The 22,112-nt window shown below is 25.5% G+C and overlaps 2 protein-coding genes across 5 annotated transcripts in view; one reads left to right on the top strand and one right to left on the bottom strand.

The window, feature by feature from the left end:
- Window positions 1-213: 213 nt before the first annotated feature.
- Window positions 214-5,726, bottom strand: LOC126907458 (2-oxoisovalerate dehydrogenase subunit alpha, mitochondrial). 2 transcript variants are annotated; one of them, XM_050688763.1, is made up of 9 exons: window positions 5,576-5,726; window positions 4,410-4,595; window positions 4,154-4,352; window positions 3,331-3,492; window positions 3,129-3,273; window positions 2,909-3,034; window positions 2,424-2,592; window positions 519-613; window positions 214-463 (listed from the first exon to the last, which is right to left on the bottom strand). In XM_050688763.1, exons 1-9 carry the CDS (start codon window positions 5,612-5,614, stop codon window positions 397-399), a joined length of 1,188 nt encoding a protein of 395 aa, XP_050544720.1. In that variant the 5' UTR covers window positions 5,615-5,726; the 3' UTR covers window positions 214-396. The 2 variants fall into 2 exon arrangements, with proteins under 2 accessions (XP_050544720.1, XP_050544719.1); XM_050688762.1 differs by having other exon boundaries at window positions 2,831-3,034; window positions 5,576-5,716.
- A 7,937-nt stretch (window positions 5,727-13,663) lies between these two features.
- LOC126907456 (uncharacterized) overlaps window positions 13,664-22,112 on the top strand; it is a 10,909-nt gene continuing 2,460 nt past the window's right edge. Inside the window, exons 1-6 of one of the 3 annotated variants that reach the window (XM_050688758.1) lie at window positions 13,664-13,784; window positions 13,866-13,983; window positions 14,774-15,546; window positions 16,587-16,789; window positions 18,523-18,674; window positions 18,858-19,022. In XM_050688758.1, the coding sequence (XP_050544715.1) occupies window positions 14,794-15,546; window positions 16,587-16,789; window positions 18,523-18,674; window positions 18,858-19,022 (1,273 nt within the window). In that variant the 5' untranslated portion in view covers window positions 13,664-13,784; window positions 13,866-13,983; window positions 14,774-14,793. Of the gene's footprint in view, window positions 13,984-14,773; window positions 15,547-16,586; window positions 16,790-18,522; window positions 18,675-18,857; window positions 19,023-22,112 lie in introns of all 3 variants that reach the window. The other 2 variants (XM_050688759.1, XM_050688757.1) reach the window with 2 other exon arrangements.

Genomic DNA, 22,112 nt, shown 5'->3' with positions numbered 1-22,112 from the left:
CCTTTGAAAAATAAAAATAATTATAAGTATAANTTTGGCAACATTCTTAAAAAAATTATTTCAAAATTTTCCTTTGAAAAATAAAAATAATTATAAGTATAATGAATGGGTTTTGGACTCCTGCTATGTCATAGTGATCATGCTTCAATAATCTGTTACTAATAAATAAGAATATAGGTTATATTATAATTTTTATAATAAAGGAAAAACAAATTTTGTTTCCTCCCCAACAATTTTTTTTTTTTATTGTTTTGATAAAAATGTACAAGAAGACTATACTATTGAAGTCAATGACCAACATGAACACTAACTAGAAGACTTGAAGTACACCAAAATCTCTTAATTTAGTAAAATACTTATTTAGTAAAACTACTCTATTTCAAGTCTTTGATCACTTCAAAAATCTTTAGGATAATGTTGAGAGTTCTCTTTTAAATGTTCTTCAAGACTTTTCATTTGCTCTCTGCAATCAGTAGAAAATCTATATATTTATTTCATTTTTTTTTTTTTTAACTCACAGTAGATGTACTGGTTGATTATTATAAACGTCGGAGAACATGTGTCTCCAGTCTGGTTTCTTTTTTTTTGATGAAATTGTAAAAGTTTCCAAAAGCTGAAAAATATATATATTTTTGAATATTTGTTAAATAGTACTGATTTATAAAAGAAATATACTATCATATTATATATAAGACTTGATATTTGTACATAAAAAAAATTAAAACTTAGTTTAGAGTGTAATTCATACATTTATATTAAAGTACTGATATAAATATAACACAGATAAATTTAATAAAATTGAATGATTAGCTTCTTTTCTTAATAAAATATAGTAATTGTATTCAGGGCTAGAGCTAGAAAGATCTATTGAGGTGAGAAATGAATATAAAAAACCGATTAAAATAATAATTTTACTTGGGATATATTTAAAACTCTTAGAAAAAGGTTAATCAATATTTTTAATAATTTAATAGATTATAATACAAAAGCTTTCAATTATTTTTTGTTAAAAAATTCATTAAAAATATTAATTATCAAGAAGGCTTATGAAACTTAATACATAAATATAAACTATTAAATTTGGATACTACCAATTGAGAGGATATTTTAGACAATCATTCTTCCCCTAAAACAAGCCCTGAATTTTACAGATTAAGAAATTTACATAACCAAAAGAACTGCTTTTAAATTTTTTTATGATTCATAATTATGAGTTTTCAAGTTGAGTTTACTGAAAACAAAATAAATCACCCCATATTTTTCTCAATATTCTTATACAAAATTTACCACTCGATTTTTTTTTCTACAAAAAATATCTCTAAGATCTTATCTTACATATGATACAAAATACTACAAGAAGTATTATGATTTGGTTTATTTTATATTCAAGAGTGTTTTATTGGTTATAAATTTTGTATGACAAGTGAGATTTAATTCATAGACATATTACTAGTTTAATTTAAAGTCAAGTTTCCACCACTGTTCATCAACTTGCAATAATAATAATACCAATTACAATATTTTTCAATCTGTAGAATGCAGGTTGAAGATATCCATTAGGTGAATTATGATAGCCATTCATTTTGTTTTATTTAAATATGAAAATGGGAAGAAATAACTTAAGAATTTAATTAATTTTGGATAATTGTGGAGTAACTATAGATTTATAACAAATGAGAGTAAATGAAGATCCAAAAGCATTTTATTGTTTAGTTTTTTGTTTAATTATTAAAATTTTTAGTTAAAAGTTATTAGGAGTTTATTATTATTTTTATAGAACATTAATTACATAATCTGATTGTAGTTATTAAGTTACTTTATTATAAACTATACAGATATAAAAGGTGAGTTTGCTAACTTAAATTTATAAAATATATCTAAGTATTTAGTTAGAGAAAGTTTTATAACAATTTAGTTTAATAATTTTTTTTTAAATAAAACATTCATTTTTAGTTTTTTCTTTTTAAAGTTTGGAACAAAAATCTAATTTTTCTCTCTTCAAGATCAATGGTGTTTAGTTTAGTATATACATTGTACATAAGAAGAGTGGTAAACATCATAATCCAGAGCACTCTCCATTATATATATATTAAATAAAAATTATCTATTTTTTCATAGGGAGGCCCATTTAAATGTACCCCCTCAGGGCCCATATAGTTCTTAATCTGGCCCTACCTAAAACTCATAGGAATACTGAATTTAGCTAGAGATAGAACTCTAGTAGTGACTTAATAGGACATTATATATCATTAGATATACTAACAATGGAAACTATACTTTAGTGAAGAAACTGAATTGCCATAATTTGGTATGAGGTGTACAGAATTTATACACAAGTATGAATAATTAAGAAGCTCTTACTCACCTCTCAAACAACTAAAACTAGTCTTATTTTCTATGTTTTTGATCAATAATGTTATTACCTCTTTTCTAACAATATTTTCATATTGTATGTCATCTTGATCATTCCATAACTTTCTTTTATTTAAAAACAATTTAAATTTTGTAATTGGATTATTTTTTGCCCACATTTCAATTTCTTCTTTAGGTCTATAAGCAGTACTATCATCTGAAGTACTGTGATGACCTCTCCTAGAATATAAAAATATTTAATTTCATACAATGTATTTAAATATTTTGTATCGGGAAATCTATATAACTTTTAGAATGTTGAGATCTAGGGATTTTCAGCCTTTCTCTACACTGCTTCTATGATTTAACCCAAAGAGGGATCCAAACTCTAAAGATCTCCATAAATATCCTACTGATTTCTTAATAATTACAATTATTGTAAAAGAATATAAAAAAATTCATTATAATTTGATTTAACCTATAAGTCATAGCTTCAATTATTATTGGTTTCATATTATTCAAAACATATTCACGAGATTTCATTACTGCATTATACATTGCTAATATGTCATTTCCATCAACACGTATGGTAGCAATTCCATAACCTGATCCATGACTTACAATTCCATCTCCACAATATTGTTCATTAGCTGGTGTAGAAATTGCATACCCATTATTGCGACTATTAAATGTATTATAAAAATAATTTAATTGAAATGATTTCATATTTATTTTTATAGTAATATTAACTTAATGCAATTAATTTGATTGATTACCATATAAATATAATAGGACAATCAAGAGTAGCTGCAAAGTTAAACGCTGCATGAGTATCACCTTCACTTGCTGCACCTTCACCAAAATAAACAACAGCACATCGCAATTTTTTTAGCATTTTAAATGAATATGCTGAGCCAACAGCTATAAAAATCATTTAATCATTTTTAAATGATAAATTTTCAACATAAATAAAAATACCTTGAGGTATTTGGGTAGCTAAAGGAGAAGACAATGTCACAAAATTAAGATCTTTTGATCCATAATGTACTGGCATTTGTCTACCTCTACCCTTATCATTTATATTTCCAAAACATTGATCCATAAATTGTTCAGGTGTAAATCCTCTATACAATAATACACCTAGTAAGTACATAAAATTAATTAAATAACTAAGTAGAATAGATTTAAAAAATTCAGTATTTTATTGATTAAGTAAAAAATATTAAAGAAATTATACTAATAATAATGATAATACTTAGTGTATTTAATGCTCCAAAGGCAATAATGTAGTGTAATTCATCATTATGTACAATAAACATATTGAAACACATAAAATAAAAATTAATTAGTTGAAATAATAAGTGTTTTATATTTTACCAGCTATTTTTTATTATGTTTGAGAATTTAGAAAGTGTAGATAGTTAAACAATAAAAAAAAAATGCAAATTAAAACCGTCTTTGGGCTTAAAAATAAAAACTTAGAAATGAATACAATAAATGTTTAAAGAATAAATCTGTATATATTTGTATGTATTGTTAAAAATCTAAATTTACAAATACATTATTTGTATATATATATATATACAGTGGCAGCTTTGTGTGTTGAATGTGTGCCCCAACAAGAATAATGTTATGTTCCATAATATTTTCAATAGTTGAATAAATTTTTTTTGATCAATTTAAAAAAAATGGATATAAATTTTGTATAGGTGCCAAAAATACTTGCAAAGGGTGCTAAAAAACTTAAAGCTGGCACTGCATGCACAACTAAAAATTTATTTTAAAGATAATAGTTTTATACCAGTTTCTCGATATTGACCATAGATTAAATCATCAGACTTTAATCCTGCTACACTACCTATTTGTAAAGCTTCTTCACCTTCATTTGTCATATAAAATGATATTCTTCCTTGTCTCTGTGACTCATATAGAATTTTATCCATAATGGATAATAAAACCATAGTTTTATACATTTTAATGAGTTCTTCATTATTTGGCACCTAAAATAAAAAACTTGTTGTAAAAATATATATTATGCAATGAAAAGCTTCACTAACCATTATAGGTTGATCAGTCTCAACACATTCTTCAAAAGTTTGCAATACTCTAAAAATTGGTCTACTTTTTGTAGATGATGGCTCAACAATATTTAGTATGTTAGAATAAATAGTATTCTTTAATCCTATATAATTTATTTTATCTATATTATTTTTTCTCACACAATAATATTTGACAAATATATTCTGAAAATAAATTTTAAAAAGTTATATAATTTTAGAGTGTAAGTGATAAACGATTAATTATTCATAATTATAACTATTATTAAATACAAAATGAATTTTCTATTCAGTCCTAGGTACAATAATAAGTTCTTTATCTTTCATTTTACTTATCTTTTAATTAGATTGAAGATTTTTTAAGGAAATTTTCTAACGTTTTTATTTGGACCTTTTAAAATAATTCTGTCATATTATACATGAAAATTGTCAAAGATTGGTAACATTACTCGCATTTTAACAACATTTTTAACTTTTTGTAAAAGTTTTCTATCAATATCAACTATAAAAGTTCCTCACCGAATAAAATAAAAAAATGTCATTATTTAAATCATCATACAATTTCCTATTTAGAAAAATCAAAATCAAATTTTTATTTGCAATTTCAATTTATAAAAAGTTAAAATTGTATTATATATAATAGCAAAACTAAATTAAAGACCCAGAAAAATAGGTTTAATAGGTCAGATAAGTTTAAAATTTTGTAAAAATAGTTTTAAAATCAAAATTAATAATAAAAACAAAAATCTTAAGGTTCTGAAAAAAATTGTGTATAAAATTAATTTAAAGAAAGCCTATTTTTATATCTATGGTAAACTTGTAGACCAATATTATATTATAGTAATGTTTAATAATATATAAATTTATTTTCAGCTTTATTAATTAATTCAAAATCAAAACATATTAAAGCTTGAATTTGGTCTTGGAAAATAAATAAATTTGAAAAACTTATTTAATAGACAATTGATTCACAAAATTATTTCTATCATTCTTCAATTCACTCATTTCATGGAAAAAATGCAGCCGACTACCATTATTACATAAATGCTGCGTTAAAAGTGCTTGATTTTATAATTATTCTTAGTGGTTATACATAACCACATAAAATATAAACTTAATAGATCAGTAAGAAAATATTGTATTAAAAATGATATAGAATACATTACTTTAAATGGACATTTTATCATTAAATTATTTAAAATCATCTTCTATCACTAGAAATAATATTTAAATTGAATTTAAAAATTTACTAAACTATTTTTTAAAAATTTGTTTAAAATGTATATCTTAAATGATAATTAATATGAGTTTTGAATTGAACACAAATATTATAAATTTAGGTATCTAAAATTTTCAATGTGTTAGCAGCACTATAATATTTTTTATTATGTTTACAATACTTATTATGATCACAAGGTAGATTGATACTTGAACTTTTCGCACACCTATTGACCTGTAAATAATACACGTTTGTGCATTGCGTGTTAATAAATATACTATTTTATGTACATTAATTATCTGCTATGGACTTTAATCACATCGCTACTTATTTCATATCGCCTATTTTTTGGTTTAGAAATACAATGGACCCGTAAAGCGATTAGCCCCCCTACGAAGGTCTGAAATGGAAAATTTGGTGTCCAAATATAAGGCTTATAAATATTCAAAAATTTTAATTTTTTCTTTTTTAAACTCTTAATGATGTTTCTAAATAAAAATACAGAATTTAAACTTCAAAAAATTTTTTATAATAGTTATAGCTGTTAAAAAATTTTTAAATGTTTAAGTGATATGTATCATAATTGTATGAAGTAATATTAAAAATTTAAACGGCATTTACTATTAAAAATACTTCAAACATTTTATTAAATTCAAAATATGAGTTTCAATTTGTAAAAGAAAGTTGTCATTTTTATAAGGCATAAGAGATAAAATTAAAATTATTACAGAGCTAATTAATCAATTAATTATCTTCTTTTAACTCGCTTTAATCTCAACAACTTGGGGTCGGCCAATGAATAATATATAACTATAAATAACAAAAAAAGAACAGTAGTACAGTAGATAAGATAAGATAAACCTGATTTTACCTCATCTGTGGTGAGGACATATCATAATTGGGACAATTATAAAAAATATTAAAATCACAATCATAAGAAACGCTTCGAAGCAAATCTCAAGGTAGTGTTTAATTTTAAGAAATTGATATATTATTCCAAAAGCATCATAATGAACTCCTATTTCCTTATTTACACTCTGATAAATGAGAAGAGGGAGTTGGGTCCAACCATTTTTTCATCACTTATGAACACGTACTAAACTAAAAAAAAATTATTTTTAAAATGATTTATTAAAGTTAGATATGTTTAAAAGATACGTTTAAAATCAAAATAAAAAATTTTTGAGTAAAAAATTAGGACCAATTTTTCCCAATTATTCCAGTTATTGCACAATGCACTTGATGGAAAAATGGGCAATTTAAAATAGTTCAAATTTTAGTTTAAGTCTATTTCTCAACATAAGAGATAGACATTAGCAAAAAAAATAAAAATAAGTTTAACTTTATATTCAATGTAGATTACATTTATAAAACTTTTATGAAAATAGTTAACCTTATCACTATATATAGTTTCCCTTTGTATAGTATTTTAATTTAAAATAATTATGTCGGATAAAAGGAATTTGTATAAAGTAATAACAAAAAAAAAAAAAAACCCCAGCACAGGGGGGTCGCGGCACAGTGATGCCATGGTATAGTTGGATCAAGTATAATGATATCTGACAGTGATTAAAATCACTATCAAAAATAAAGCTTCGATGCAAATCTTTAGATTGTGTTTAATTTTAAATAATTGGTGGATTATTCCAAAAGCTACATGATCTGATAGTTCCTTATTAATATCCTGATTAAAATAAAGTATGTCAAATGAAAAAGAGATTATTAAAAAATATTATTTCTCATAAAAAAATTATGTTGATCCATACACTTTTCATTATGTTATAAAGTTAAAAATGTAAAAAATAAAATCGAGAATTTTCACACAATAATAGCATTCGGTAGCCATTTTCACCGTGAAAACAAGTCCAGAAGTCAAATTTTTTTTTTCAAATTAAAGTATATTACATTAGCTTTAATTTAAGATATATATAAAAGTGTCAGACCTTCCGGAACATTTTCAAAAGTTAAGTTGAAAAAGTAAATTTTTTGTGAAAAAGTTGTCATTTTAAATCCCCCCCTGTGGGCAGATAAAGGGTAAAATTTACAAAAAAATATACCAAATAATAGGTAAAGACATCAAGCATCTACAAAAAAAAAAATTATATTGATATGTTAATTTTTGAAAAAGTTACAGCAATTTTTAGTAAAAAAAATTGAAAAAATTTCGAAAATTAGCGATTTTTAAATTTGTAATTTTTTTGGAGGTTTCCCCCATTTACGGGGAACGGGGGAAATTTTTTCAATATTTAAGGGTAATGTCTTCGACTAGATACGATTTGTGATCTTTTGACGTATCGTTGAAAGAAATTCGTTTGGTGAGAGCTGAGAAAAAGTGGTAACAGACATAAAAAAAAAAAACACATCATAGTAAAACCAATACCTTCTCAGCTTCGCATCGAAGCTAAAATGAAACAAAAAAATTTAACACAATAGCATATTTTTTAACTACGGTAGCAATTTGCACATGGCAGATATAGTGTAGGAAATTTTTTTTTTGACTTATGATACGTAACATAAGCTTTTATTTCACATGTGTTTAAATGACATTGTATTTCTGAACACATTTTCGAAAGAGCAGATGTAAAAGTTTTACTTTTTATATAAGTTTTTGAACGCCCTCTGTTTAAGGAAAAATTGTCTGATTTAAAAAAAAAAGTATGTCGGATAAAAGGGGAATACATAAAGTATTTAGAAACAAAAAATTGTTGATCCGTATATTTATTAAAAAGTTATAGCAATTTAAAGTTAAAAACATAAAATCGAAAATTTTAACACAAAAATAGCATGTTTTTAACTACATTAGCAATTTTTTCCAATAGTTATCATTAGAGGTCGGATTTTTATGATTTTACATATTTGTTTCTAGTCTATGCAGTTAAATGGGAGTGAGAAATCTTTACGATTCATGAAACACAGAATTCACAAGAAAAAATTTATTTTGCATAAAAAAGCATATTTTAGGGGTTAGAGAATATTTAACACATTAGAGAATATTTGAGAATATTTTTGTAATATCGGCATATAATGAACATATTTGACGTATATCAGCACTTTAATAAATACAATGTTCACTAAATGGTTTATTTCTGGGTTTCTGGGTTTTAATAAAAATTTATCTCCTTNAATTAATCTCCAGGTATTCCTTATCGATTGCGATAGCACATCGTTTATTTCGTAAGCTGTCACGACTATTCGTCGTCTACTAGTCGTGCGATATATTATTGCTTATATATTGTCTTTCCACTCGTCTCATATTACTTAAGTTATAGTAATTGTATTTTATAGTCTATAACGTACAAATATGCCAAAAACTTCAAGCAGTTTAAAAAGTTTATTTGCTCAGTGGATTTCGTCGTACAATAACCAACAAACGATTTTCACGACAAATGGTGCAACAATTTTTTGTCAAGTTTGTGACAGAAATATTCCTTGCACAAAAAAATCACAGGTAACACAACATGTACATACGGCTGTCCATAAAAATGGTTTAAAACGTAAATTAAATACTTCATCAAAACAATTATTTTTATCAGAATCTACTCTCAATGAAAACAACTTAAATGATTTTAACAAACACTTGTGTCTAGCCTTAGTAGCAGCTAATATTCCTTGGTATAAAATGCAAGTTCCTCAATTACGTACATTTTTAGAAAAATACACTGGCAAACATATACCAGATGAAAGTGCGTTACGTAAAAATTATCTCGAGCCATTATGCTACCATAATACTTTAACGAAAATTAAAACTGAAATTGGTGAAAATAATATTTGGTTTGCTGTAGATGAAACTACAGATACAAACGGTCGTTACGTTGCAAATTTACTGGTGGGAATATTAAAATCAAATACTCCGACTCGCCCATTTCTCCTGACATGCAAAGTTTTGGAAAAAACTAATCATTCCACTGTTGCTCGGTTTATCAATGATGGACTAAAATTATTATGGCCGTTGGGTGGAAATGACGAAAAAGTGTTGGTAATGTTATCGGATGCAGCTCCATACATGACAAAAACCGGTGATACACTAAAAGTTTTCTACCCAAATTTAATTCACGTTACGTGTGTAGCTCATATGATGAACAGGGTTGCAGAGAAGGTCAGAGAAATGTTTCCAAATGTTAATAAATTAATCAGTAATCTAAAAAAAGTATTTTTAAAAGCGCCATATCATGTCCAGGTGTACAAAGAAATATTGCCCAATGTGCCATTACCCCCAGAACCCGTTTTAACTAGATGGGGAACTTGGCTGGAAGCCGCAGTATTTAATTGCGATAATTTTGAGTGTTTGAAAAAGGTTATAGACAAATTAAGTGAAGAAAAGTCGTCAGTCAGTATTCAAAAATGCAAAAATATATTACACCTACAGTCTGTAAAAAATGATTTGATTTTTATTAAAACTAATTTTCTTCAAATTGTTACAACTATCAAAAGTTTGGAAAAATCAAATACTCCCTTGGTTGATATAATAAATATTATTGAAAACACTTTTACACAACTTGAACAGATACCAGGAGAAAAAGGAGAAGTAGTAAAAACAAAAATATTGCAACTTCAACAAAAAAACAAAGGATACAAATTTTTAAAAAATATTGGACAAGTTCTTAGTGGAAATAACACAGTACAACTTCCGGAAAATTATTCACCGATTATGGTAGCCGACTTGCAATATTCTCCAGTAACATCGGTTGATTTCGAACGATCTTTCAGCATCTACAAAAATATTCTTACAAACCAGCGTACTAAAATGACACCGGAACACATTGAACAATACATAGTAATTAATTGTTATTGTAAAATTAATTAAATTAAATATATTTAAAACCAAATTAATAAAAAATAAATTGAAATTGAATTTTTTTTTAATATTCAAAGAATATTTTGCTAAGGACATAAAACATCATATATTTGGTATTTTAAAAGAATATTAAGAGAATATATTGCCTATTTTATGTGACATAAAAACATCATATTTTAAGGATTTTAAGAGAATATAAATCCGACCTCTAGTTATCATAAATTAGAAAAATGCAGTACTTTCTTCAACAAACAGTTCAGCACTTTTCTAGTCTTTTGTATCAGTTCGTGAATTTTAAAATAAATCCAAGATGACAATGAAGTGTTTAAAAAACAAGTAAGTGAATATCAAGAACGTATTAAAAATTACAAAAACAAATTTTTAAAATGTGTCAAGAAACCTCAAAATTTATTTTGAGTCCACCTAAGAAAATTATTAAAATGACGTAGGAAGTTACGAAAACTTTCTCAAAAGTTCGCAAACCACCACCGATCACAGTATGTAAAACTAACAATGTTAATAACTAATATAGTAATATAATTTATGAAGTATTCAACAAACTAAACATATATCAACAACCATGGTAGGTTCATTAATATATTAAATGTTTATATCACCTTAAATTTTTATTTCCAAATTAAATCTTTAAAACCTTTAATATAATAAGTCTTAGAGTTTCATGTATAGATATAGTCATAGATTAATTACATGTTTTTTAAGCTTATATTAAAGAACTAATTAATTCAACTTTTGAATAATCTAGAACAAATAACAATATAATAATTATTATCGTTACGGTCGACCAAACTTCAAGTGCTCATATTACCACGGTCGTATCATAAAATTCTGATCATTTCATAATTTAAGTTCTTCTACAATTATTATTATTTTTTAACAATTTTGACCATTTGAATAAAGTTTTTATATTAACGCTTTCCTATCTTCAGTGCTCAAAATTAAAACGTCCCCTCGATATTTTGGGGTTTGACTAAAAGAGGGCACTAGACTGTACTCCAAAAATAAGAAGGGAGACTTCCCTCTCAGTCTTCTCTAATTTTAACCACTACATTTAAGCCCTTAAACAAAATCCATCAAACACTCATTACTATTTTATGTACGGCATTACATTGCATTCCACTAATTCATAATCCAAAGGATTGGTGGTAATGTAGAGAACAAACACAAAATTAACATAGACACTAGGTTTATGATAACTATTTAGGACAGTCACTCGTTTAATAAACACCGTTACGCAAAAAGAATTTGATATAATCGTTAAATAATAATATTCCAATACGTAAATAATCACTAATATGTGTTCTAAAATTGTCAGAAACGAACACTACATATTACGTCGCAAAGAAAACACAACCATCTAATAGCAGATATGCAAAAGGGCGTCAAAATTTGTAGGTAAAGTATTCAATGTCAAAGTTGGGGAATGCACGATTATTACCGATTATCAAATTAATAGGTGGACGACTGATATCGAAAGAGACAAGAGTGAGAACGAGCCTAGAGAGGAGTGCGACAGGCAACACGTGATCACTTATCACGCAACTGACGTACAAAATTTTACAAAAGTGATTATGTTTCAATAAATGTTTAGCTAAAGGAGATTTATCAATTTCTTGATTTTTAATGTTTTTTAAATGTTCTTCAAACCAAACCTTTAAACCTGACCCCTAGGCCACTTTTGTTTGTTATAAACTTTCACTGAACCAATAGTTTAAAATTTTATAGAAATAAATTATACTGTTCTACCATATTTTTTTATACACCAATCAAAAAATAAATAATAATACTCGGAAAACAAATTCGACTAATACTGTTTAACACAAAATAACGATTCCATCGTTGACTATCCTGACAAAATCAAACTGGTTTTTGGTTACTGATGTCTCACTTCTTATTCTCTTATCTTTCATCTGTTCCTATATCTTCATAATATAATATTATTATGACTGATGAACTTATGCCTCTAGAATTTCCACGTTTCTTTATATCTCTTTTGCTTTTAAATACGGGTACCACAAAACTTTCCTCCGCTTTTTTAGCAATTTCTATCAAGATTTTATTAAAAAGATCTTTCAACCACCTTATGCTTAGATCCCGTTGAATTTTCCACATTTTCACTGGCACTTGATCAAGTCCTTCTGTCTTTTATTTTTACATTATTCTCACAACCCCCCATACTTTTTCCTCGTATAATTAAATCTATCAGTCATTCGTTCCACGAAATATCTTCTAAAGCAGCTCTTGGATATTCTTCAATCAGCGATTTTTCAAACTACTCTCTATATATTTTTCACATATAAATTCATTAACCCTCTTATCATCAATTTTTATAAACCATGCATTTTGGAAATTTTTGGATTGATTTTCTTTAATCTTCGCCAATCTATAAATTTCTTATTCACCTTTTGTTCTTAAACTATCAAACAATTCGTCATATCTCTTAAACTTTGCCTTATATACTGAACCTTTTGCTTCTTTACATAGACTATTGTATTTTGTCTTCTTCTCTCTTCTTGTTATACTTTAAATTGCTTTTTCTAACTCGTTATAATTATTTGAACTTTCCATCCCTCTACCACGTTTTTTGTTGACATTCTACTCCTACCATCAATCTATGTTATGATTCACACGCTTACAAAGGATAACTTGGTAAGGATATTTTTTAAATTTTTAAATGTGGAAAAAAAATTTGGGATAGAAATCCAATCAAGAAAGAATGTCTATAAATTTATAAATAATACTTTACATCATGATTTGGAGTATTGTTAATGGTAAATAAAATTGAAAGTAAAAATTGTGTCACTAAAAGATTGTATTAAAAATGGATAATATATATATTGATAAAAGTTGTAAACGTTTTAAACTCGTTTCCTAAAAGAAAAAAACATTTTTTGCGCTTTTATAAGCTATAAATATGTTGAAAACCTTGAAAAAATTTAACAAACAATGAAATTCCACTTAAGCAGTATATAATTCAACTCCTTGAACATATCATGTGTTACTACCTAAGTGTAGGTAATGATAATTTATTATTTATTACAGTTATATATATTTTTTACTATAATAAGACGTTTTGGAAAAAATCGACTTCCATACTAATGTTGTAAATTTCACATGTTATTTTATAAATAAGGCTATTTTATCGGCTGGACTGGACAGTGTAACAAACTCAATAAACATCTTTGCTTTGGTTGGCTGCACTGTTTAAAAAATGACGCCATCAACTACCGGATTGTATTGTAAATTCTAAAGTCGAGTCGGGTTTGTTGATTCGTTTGTTGTTGTGTTTGTGCAAAGTGGTTCGATTTGTGTCGTTTTTTGTATTCGTTGTTTTAGTGTTTGTGTATGTAAATTAATGTTTTACTATTTTGTTAAACTATTGCTTAAATCAAGTATTATTTTATATTATACTTTTTTCATTTAGAGACTATTGGCCTGTGCTGAAATCCAGCCTGTGTTTTATTTACCGTGTGTTATGGGCGGAACAATTCAAAGTTCTGTCTATTGGTTTCAATATATGCCTAATTTATAAACGAAGCAAGGTAAAAAATTAATAATTATGTGAATATTTATTCAAAGTTAATCTATTAACTTAAGATGCTCACGATATTGCTTATTTAAGAATTGTATGTTGTTATTATCACGTTAAAATATATTGATATCTGTCAATAGTGTTCTCAATGAATTTATGCAATTATTTTACAATAAATTTGTCTAGATCTTATTTAATGTTTTTAGTGTAACAATTAAAATGATGAGTGCTAAATTTTTAGTTTTTTTGTTATTATATGTCTGTCATTAAAGTTATATTATTTAGTTTAATTACTATATAGTCTTTTATTTAATAATACATAGTGACAGGTGAAAAAGTAGTGCTTATCAATATCCAAATAATCTATTCAATAATCCTAGTTACTATAAGTGTGAAAATAAGGAAAATTTTATAATGATCTGAGAAAATCATGGATATGGCAGGTTTTTTTATATGATTTTCCCTGAAATTCTTAAAACTTTATAATATACTTTTACTTATTTACTTTTTTTTTTCTTAAAGAAAAAGTATCTTATTTTTGCAACTATACAAGGGGTATATAAAGAAGTGTTTTGGGGTTTTGCTGCTTGTTTCATAAATTGTAATTGCTAAATAAATAATAATAATTGGAGGTTGATAAAATAATCCTCTTGATATACATAAATAATATAAAGATAGACAGATATGGAATTTTTAAACAAATTACTTATAGTCATGTATAAGTCGAGCAATTTGAACTATTCTTATGAATTAAGATTGTAATTAATTTACTTATTTATATGATATACTTTATTTTTTAGATTGAAATAATAATCTTAAAATGAACACTGTTGGTGCTATGAGTTCTCCAGTAAAACAACCATTATCACCTCCAGTATTGACACCTAATATTACTAACAGCTCACAACCTAAAGTACAAACTCCACCAAGTGTAACACCGCTCAACTTGAATAATGTAGCACAAACTGCTCAACCTTTAAGCCTTGTAAATGAAAACAAAAATACAAATAATGGTAATCCAACATTATTAGCATGTTCTAATGATGCAATTATTAAAAAATCTGTCCCTTGTAACGGTGTATCAGATGTTAAACCAATTGAAAAGAAAGTAGAAGATGTAGTTCCTAAACCTGAACAACCTATTATAGCATCACAGCATAATTTTGCTGGGAATAAATGTGCTAATGTGCCTACATCAAATCTAAAAATACATAATCCTACATCAACGACTACAGATATTGTTAATACAGTAACTGAAGTTGAAAATTTATCAAAAAAAAAAGAGGAAAAAGTAAGCTTGCCAGACAAAGTTGAAAATGAATTTCCTCCGGTTGAAATAAATGTAAGTGAACCTGTCAAAGTTGAAGAAAAAACTAAACCAGTAGCTGTTAAACAAGATGAAAATGAGCCTCAAGTTAAACAAGAACCTCCTACAGAAGCTTTAACTTCTATCCAATGTGAAAAAGAAAAACACGTTAGTGCGAGTGATACTTTGACACCTGAGAAAAGCGAACACTTATTACCCATTAATGCTTCAAAAGTAGCAGGAGTAAGAAGAAAAAAAGAACAGAAAGTATACTATATTTTGAAATCTAATTTGTGACAAATCTACTTTACCAAACATTTTTTTTTTTAAAACTTGTTTTTCATGCTTATTTTAAAAGAGTTAAAATAAGTGTTATATATATATATATTTCTTGTTTATGATATAACAACCAGAAAACCTATATATATATTTGGAAATACTATTTTACAGAGGATATTTATCCAGTAGTAGCCTTGGTTGGATAGTTACCCTCTCCCATGCAATATTACATTAAATTATAGTGTTTTAATGCTAAACATTTATGAACTTTAAGTGGCCCTTTTAATAACTATTATATGAGTTTGAAACAAAAAAAGACCATAATGGAAAGGGAGTTTTATTTTGTTTTCATAAAAATAACGAAGTCTCATAATCTGTTAAAATAAGGATAAAGTCATAAGGTACTTTACTTTTTTTTATCATCAAAATTAGACTCACGACTGACAGTTATTATATATAATTGATATTATTTTTATGGCATTTATTACCTTAGATAGACAACCTTCCACTGATAATAATCGCCTACCAATAAGGTCGCATTATTATAGTTGTACATTGTAATATAGTGTAAACATACTATTATCTAGTACTTGCTATTCAATAAAATAATTTTATAAAAAAAAATTGGAAATTAAGTATTGTTTAAAACAAATGATAGTGAAAATGAAAATTTATAATTGATTGTCTGAATGCTATAATTTTGTATGATCATAATTAGTATGATTATAGAGTTGTTTGTTGATGACATTGTTTTAAATTGATTTTAATAAGAAACTCTGTTTATAAAGTAAAGCCTGACTTTTAAGATATTCTAAATTAACTAACTTATAAACTTTAAATTGCTGTAACTTTTAAAATACTTATTGCTGCTCAACATTTTGTAGTTATTTTTGTCAGAATTAACAACTGAACAAATTAAAAAATAAGGGTGTCTAGTAAAGTAGATTTTAATCATCCTAATATGTCCAAATTTTAATTCATCTTTATCTATGATCAGAAAATAAATAAATTGTTTATTTTTTTTTTAGCAATTAGATAATAAAAATAATGAAGTTCAAGATGAAGTATCAAATGAAGATAAACCAATTGAAGAAGTTAAATCAAAACGAACTCGCCTTCCTACACAACCTTTCCAGTTGTCTTTATTGCCAGAAATGCAGCTTATATCTAAAATTACTACAAAAACAGCTTCTCCTAAGACATCAAATGAGAAATTAACAGTATTTTACAAGTAATTATAATAGTGTTTTCATACATTTCATTTGTAATCATTAAAATACTTAATTTCATTCAACACCTATCAATAGTCAGTCAAATACTGTAATTATTGAGTTACCATGATTGATGAATTTATTAGGCAAAAAGATAAATCTTTGGGAATGATACACCAAATTTAATAGTTAATTTTAATTTAGATACATTGCACCATTCTCTTATATCTAAATTTTACTCTTTGGCTCCATTTACAATTTACTAACATTAGGTTATATTGGAAATGGTTAAGAGAATTATTTTGATTAGTTTGTAAAATTAAAAACTATATTAAATCAAAAGAGCTCTCATCAAGCAAATAAAAGGTCCCAAGTTCTAAGTTTACTATGTCTACTAAAAAAATTTTAAGTATTGTTTTGACAAAGTCTATTTTATTTTTTTTTATCATGCTAAAAGTATGATTTCTATATTTTCTATATCATAAATAATTAATCAAACGCTCAATACAATAGTCATTGAAAAATTAGTACAATTATTTTCTATAATGCATATAAGGTATGGTCATTAAATAGGAGACGCTCGGTATAAAATATTTTAAAAAAATTTATAATAATTTTTTAAGACAGATTAAGTAAAAGTTATGTGTTCTTAAAAGTTTTTTAATTTTTTTCAATCATAATTCTCAATAAATTAAAAAATTATATATATATATATATATATATTCATCAATATTAGAATGATAATATTGTGTTTACTTCTATCCTTTACTAACTTTAAATGTTAAACTAATTTAATATTGATGAGAAAAATTAGTAACAAAATTTTCTTATCCTGTACTTGTCACCAACTCCTAGGAAAAAGGACATAATTTAATTATTTATGGGAGATGTCAATATACAGAATGCATCAATCAACTGATATCATAACCTACTCAGTTACTCACAGAATAAATGTATTTTTTGTATGTTACATATTGTTTTTTTATTATTAGTTATTTAATACTTTTTAAGTTTATTCCTTTTAAAGTGATAACTTTATTACAATTAAGTAACTGTATTTTTAATCCATCAATTATTATACATGTTTTTACCTCCAAAAATTTAACCTTTAGTGTTATAATTTGATATTATAATTAACTAAGTAAGTCAAGTTAAAAATTCCTATGATATAAAATAAAAATAATTATCTATTAATTAAAAAAATTAAAACTATGTTTCCATTTGAAATAATATAGTTGACACCCTTTCAAAACATAAGGATAAATTTTAAAATTATTACATTGCTAATAATTAGGGCTGGGAATTATATGCGTTTCTAAATAATTATTATGTTTGAACTACTTGGATGGGACCTAAATTTATGCACTTTATTTAATCATAGGATTATTTAGTAACATAGAAATATTTTTTGTTTAAATAGGATATAAACACCCCAAAATTATAACCTTGGTAACAATAGATTACTATTACTATGTTTTCAAATAAATTAATAGAATGTTGTATTGTGTATATTAGTGTGTGCAGAATAACTAAAAAAAATGTATAAATACTTATAATTTTCAGCCTTACTAATAATTCAAGAACAATGTATAACTAAAAGTAACCAAAAGTTATAATAATTTCAATAATATTTTTATTCTATGAGTAATTGAATGTGTTATGATAAATAGATAACCCTCTTATTAATCATTTTAACTCTTATACATAAATTTTTTTTATTTTATGAATGTCATTTTGTTGGTTTTTTTTTTAGAAATGAGTTTCTAGCAGTGCGTAATGAAGAAGGTGGATTTTATTTATGTCAAGCAATGCAAAATATTCATAGAGCAAGCCGAAGGATTCGTATACGATGGCTAGCTCAACATCCTGATGATGAATTTACTCCTGATTTTTATGATCATACGGGTACAATAATGTTAATATAGATAAATATACTATTCTTACTATATATTTGTAATATACTGTAAATATTTTATAAAATGATAATACTTTAATTAAAAAAATTACATTTTTTTGATGATGAAAACTTTATTTTTGTATGTTTGTTTGAAAATGTAAACTATTAAAGTTAATTTTAATTTTTTACAGAATTTGATTGCATTTTAACCAATATTACACTAAAAAAAGTTCAAAAAGAACAATGGAAATTGCCCGAAAAAGAAAAATTAAGAATTGAAAATATTTTGAAACGATCAATTGATGTTGAAAAAGGTTCCGAAAAGCCATCTGTTACTGAAGAACATCCAGATGGTTGTAAGTATTGAGTTTGATATATTTTCATTATAGGGTCAATCCATGCAAAATCATCCAGAAGTGGTTGCAAGACCACCTCATATTTTTCTGAAATTTTCGGGGTTTATTCATTATGCTATATTTAGATTAAAACAATTTTTTTTTTTTTTTTTTGTCTGTTATCACTTTTTCTCAGCTCTCACCGAACGGATTTCTTTCGATACGTCAAAAGATCACAAATCGTATCTAGTCGAAGACATTACCCTCAAAAATTGAAAAAAAATCCCTCGTTCCTCGTAAACGGGGGAAATCCCCCAAAAAATTACAAATTTAAAAATCGCTAATTTTTGATATTTTTTCATTTTTTTTTACTTAAAATTGCCATAACTTTTTTAAAAATGACCGAATCAATATAATTTTTTTTTTTATAGATACCTTAGATAATTACCTATCATTTTATATATTTTTGTGAACATTTGACCCTTTAACAGCCCAAAGGATGGGGTTTCAAAATGGTAACTTTTTTACAAAAAATTAACTTTTTCAACTTAACTTTTGAAAATGTTCCGGAAAGACTGACACTTTTATATATATCTTAAATTAAAGCTAATGTAATATACTTTAATTTGAAAAAAAAAAATTTGACCTCTGGACTTGTCTTCATGGTGAAAATGACTACCGTATGCAAAAATATGCTATTTTTGTGAAAAAATTCTTGATATTATATTTTACATTTTTTAACATTATGTTGCTATAACTTTTTAAAAAATGCATGAATCAACTTTATTCTTTAATGATAAATACTTTATATATACTTCTTTCATTCGACATACTTTTTTTTAAAATCGGACCATTTCCCTTTATACAGGGGGGGTGCAAACCTTTTAAAATGCGTATAGAAAGTAGAACTTTTTCAACTTAACTTTTGAAAATGTTCCGGAAAGACTGACACTTTTATATATATCTTAAATTAAAGCTTATATAATATACTTTAATTTAAAAAAAAAAATGTGACCTCTGGATTTGTCTTCACGGTAAAAATGACTACCGTATTCAAAAATTTGCTATTTTTGTGTTAAAATTCTGGGTTTTGTATTTTATTTTATTTTAAAATATCTGACAAGGGGACTACAGATTTTCTCTGGACTTGTCTTCATGGTGAAAGTTGACATTAGAGAAAGTTAAACTTATTTAANCCTCCAAAAAAATTACAAATTTAAAAATCGCTAATTAAATAATTTTTTTTTATATTTTTAACTTAATAATGCTCTAACTTTTTCAAAAATGAACATATCAATATAATTTTTTTTTAATAGATGTTTGATGTCTTTACCTATCATTTGATATATTTTTTTTAAATCTGACCCTTTATCTGCCCACAGGGGGGGGATTTAAAATGACAACTTTTTCAACTTAAATTTTGAAAATGTTCCGGAAGGTCTGACACTTTTATATATATCTTAAATTAAAGCTAATATAATATACTTAAATTAAAAAAAAAAAAAATTTGACCTCTGGACTTGTCTTCATGGCGAAAATGGCTATCGAATGCTATTTTCGTGTGAAAATTCTCGATTTTATTTTTTATATTATATTTAACTTTATAATGCTATAACTTTTTGAAAAGTGTATGGATCAACACAATTTTTTTATGAGAAATAATATTTTTTAATAATCCTTTTTCATTCGACATACTTTATCTTAATCAAGATATTAATAAGGAACTAGCAGATCATGTAGCTTTTGGAATAATACACCAATTTTTTAAAGTTAAACACTCTAAAGATTTGCATCGAAGCGTTTTTTTTTATAGTGATTTTAATCACTGTCAGATATTATTATACTTGATCCAACTATGCCACGTCACCACTGTGCCGCGACCACCCTGTGCTGGGTTTTTTTTATGGCTATATTAATGTAAAAAAAGTTAAAAATAGCTAGATCGTTAAAAGACACACAGATTATTCAATTTCAACTCAATCGAATTAAAATTTTAGATTTGACCCTATTATAACTTAAAGTTTATATAAAAAAAAAAAAAATTTTTTTGTAAAATTCTAAACTTTAATGACTTTCAAAAAATGGCGCTTTTTTTGTGAAAATTGGCGTTTTTGAGCTCACTTAAAACCATTGAGAAGTTATTATTTTATTGTGATTTTTAAATGTGGTATTGTATAGTGTATAATCTATGTTTCAACTAAATTTCAAATATTTGAAACAATTATCTTGGGATTTAGAGGCCTATAAAGTTAGAAATTTGATAAAAATACGTGTATTCTAAGTGCAATATCTCTGTTGGGTAACCTAATTTCCAAAAAAAATTTTTTTTAGTTTTGTAGATATATATCTGTTATATACACCATAAAAATTTAAAGTTTTAGAAAAATGTGTAACATGTAAAATTTAGCATTAGAAAATCAGTAAAAATCAAATAATTTAATGATAGTTTTTTGTTGTTTTCAAACCACATTTTTGTAATTTTTTTTGTATATCATTGTATATGTAATATATTATAATTCAATATAATTATTAGACACGTTATAAATATTCAATTCATTATTTTAGTTCGAAAATAAAAAATAAATAAATTAAATTATTATGATAATATTGTAAAATATTTATAATCATGGTTTTTTTAGTAGTTTGAATATTGTGTCTTCATAAATGTCAGTTAATGATATCTTAAGACTTCTTATGGTATTGTTATTAATTGATAGAAATCTGTGATTAATTTTAATTAATTAATTTTGATACATTTTGTTACTTTTCTTTTTGCTGTTCAACCAACTCCATCGCTAGCCTATTTTGTCATAACACAAAGCAAATTAATGCCATTCTGCATTCTGCACCTTCTGAGGTGGATATTTTATGCCTTTAATTTTTTCATCGTAAAATTGAAGATTAATAACAATACGTATTTTTATAAAATTTCTAACTTTATAGGCCTCTAAATCCCAAGATAATTGTTTTAAATATTTGAAATTTAGATGAAACATAGATTATACACTATACAATACCACATGTAAAAATCACAATAAAATAATAACTTCTCAATGGTTTTAAGTGAGCTCAAAAACGCCAATTTTCACAAAAAAAGCGCCATTTTTTAAA

The sequence above is a fragment of the Daktulosphaira vitifoliae genome, unplaced genomic scaffold, assembly GCF_025091365.1.
Source record: "Daktulosphaira vitifoliae isolate Bord-2020 unplaced genomic scaffold, ASM2509136v1 Scaffold_5, whole genome shotgun sequence".
Classification (NCBI taxonomy): domain Eukaryota; kingdom Metazoa; phylum Arthropoda; class Insecta; order Hemiptera; family Phylloxeridae; genus Daktulosphaira; species Daktulosphaira vitifoliae.
This window is presented reverse-complemented; position numbering and strand designations above follow the sequence as displayed.